This window comes from Nicotiana attenuata, chromosome 3, assembly GCF_001879085.1.
Source record: "Nicotiana attenuata strain UT chromosome 3, NIATTr2, whole genome shotgun sequence".
Taxonomy (NCBI): domain Eukaryota; kingdom Viridiplantae; phylum Streptophyta; class Magnoliopsida; order Solanales; family Solanaceae; genus Nicotiana; species Nicotiana attenuata.
Window position 1 is genome coordinate 43,793,991 of NC_031991.1, and position 1,070 is coordinate 43,795,060.

Consider the following 1,070-nt stretch of genomic DNA (forward strand, 5'->3'; position numbering starts at 1 on the left):
TACAAAATAGTAACATCATAATCCTTCAACAACTCCAACCATCTCCTCTGCCTCACATTCAACTCCTTCTGCTTGAACAGGTACTGGAGACTCTTGTGATCAGTCTACACTTCACACGTCACGCCATATAGATAATGCCTCCAAATCTTCAAAGCGCGAACGATGGCTGCCAACTCTAGATCATGAACCGGATAATTCTTCTCGTGGATCTTCAACTGCCTCGAAGCATAGGCTATGACTCTGCCATCCTGCATCAATACTGCACCAAGCCCAATACGAGAAGCACCACAATAGACTGTATAAGGCCCTGAACCTGTGGGCAAAACCAATACCGGTGCCGTAGTCAGAGCTGCCTTGAGCTTTTGAAAGCTTGCCTCACACTCATCTGACCATCTGAACTAGGCACCCTTCTGGGTCAATCTGGTCATCGGGGCTTCAATAGATGAAAACCCCTCCACGAACCGACGATAGTAGCCCGCTAACCCCAAGAAACTCTGAATCTCTGTAGCTGATGCTGGTCGAGGCCAGTTCTTGACCGCCTCTATCTTCTTCGGGTCCACCTGAATACCCTCTGCTGATACAACGTGACCCAGAAATGCTACTGAACTCAGCCAGAACTCACACTTGGAGAACTTGGCATATAACTGACTATCCCTCAGAGTCTGAAGAACCACCCTAAGGTGCTGCTCGTGCTCCTCCTGGCTGCGGGAGTACACCAAAATATCATCAATAAAGACTATCACGAACATGTCCAAATATGGCCTGAACACTCGGTTCATCAACTCCATGAATGCTGCTGGGGCATTGGTCAACCCAAACGACATGACCAGGAACTCATAATGCCCGTACCGAGTGCGGAATGCTGTCTTAGGGACATCGGATGCCCTAATCCTCAGCTGGTGGTAGCCAGATCTAAAGTCTATCTTTGAAAATATCCTTGCACCCTGAAGCTGGTCGAACAAATCGTCAATCCTCGGCAGTGGATACTTGTTCTTAATCGTCACTTTGTTCAATTGCCGGTAATCAATGCACATCCTCATCGAACCATCCTTTTTCTTCACAAATAACAC

The 1,070-nt window shown here is 47.7% G+C and overlaps 1 protein-coding gene across 1 annotated transcript; it reads right to left on the reverse strand.

The window, feature by feature from the left end:
• Positions 615–1,034, reverse strand: LOC109224626 (RNA-directed DNA polymerase homolog; the record flags this gene model as incomplete). Its single annotated transcript, XM_019389170.1, has 1 exon — positions 615–1,034. A coding segment is annotated over exon 1 (420 nt), but the record flags the coding sequence as incomplete, so codon positions are not given.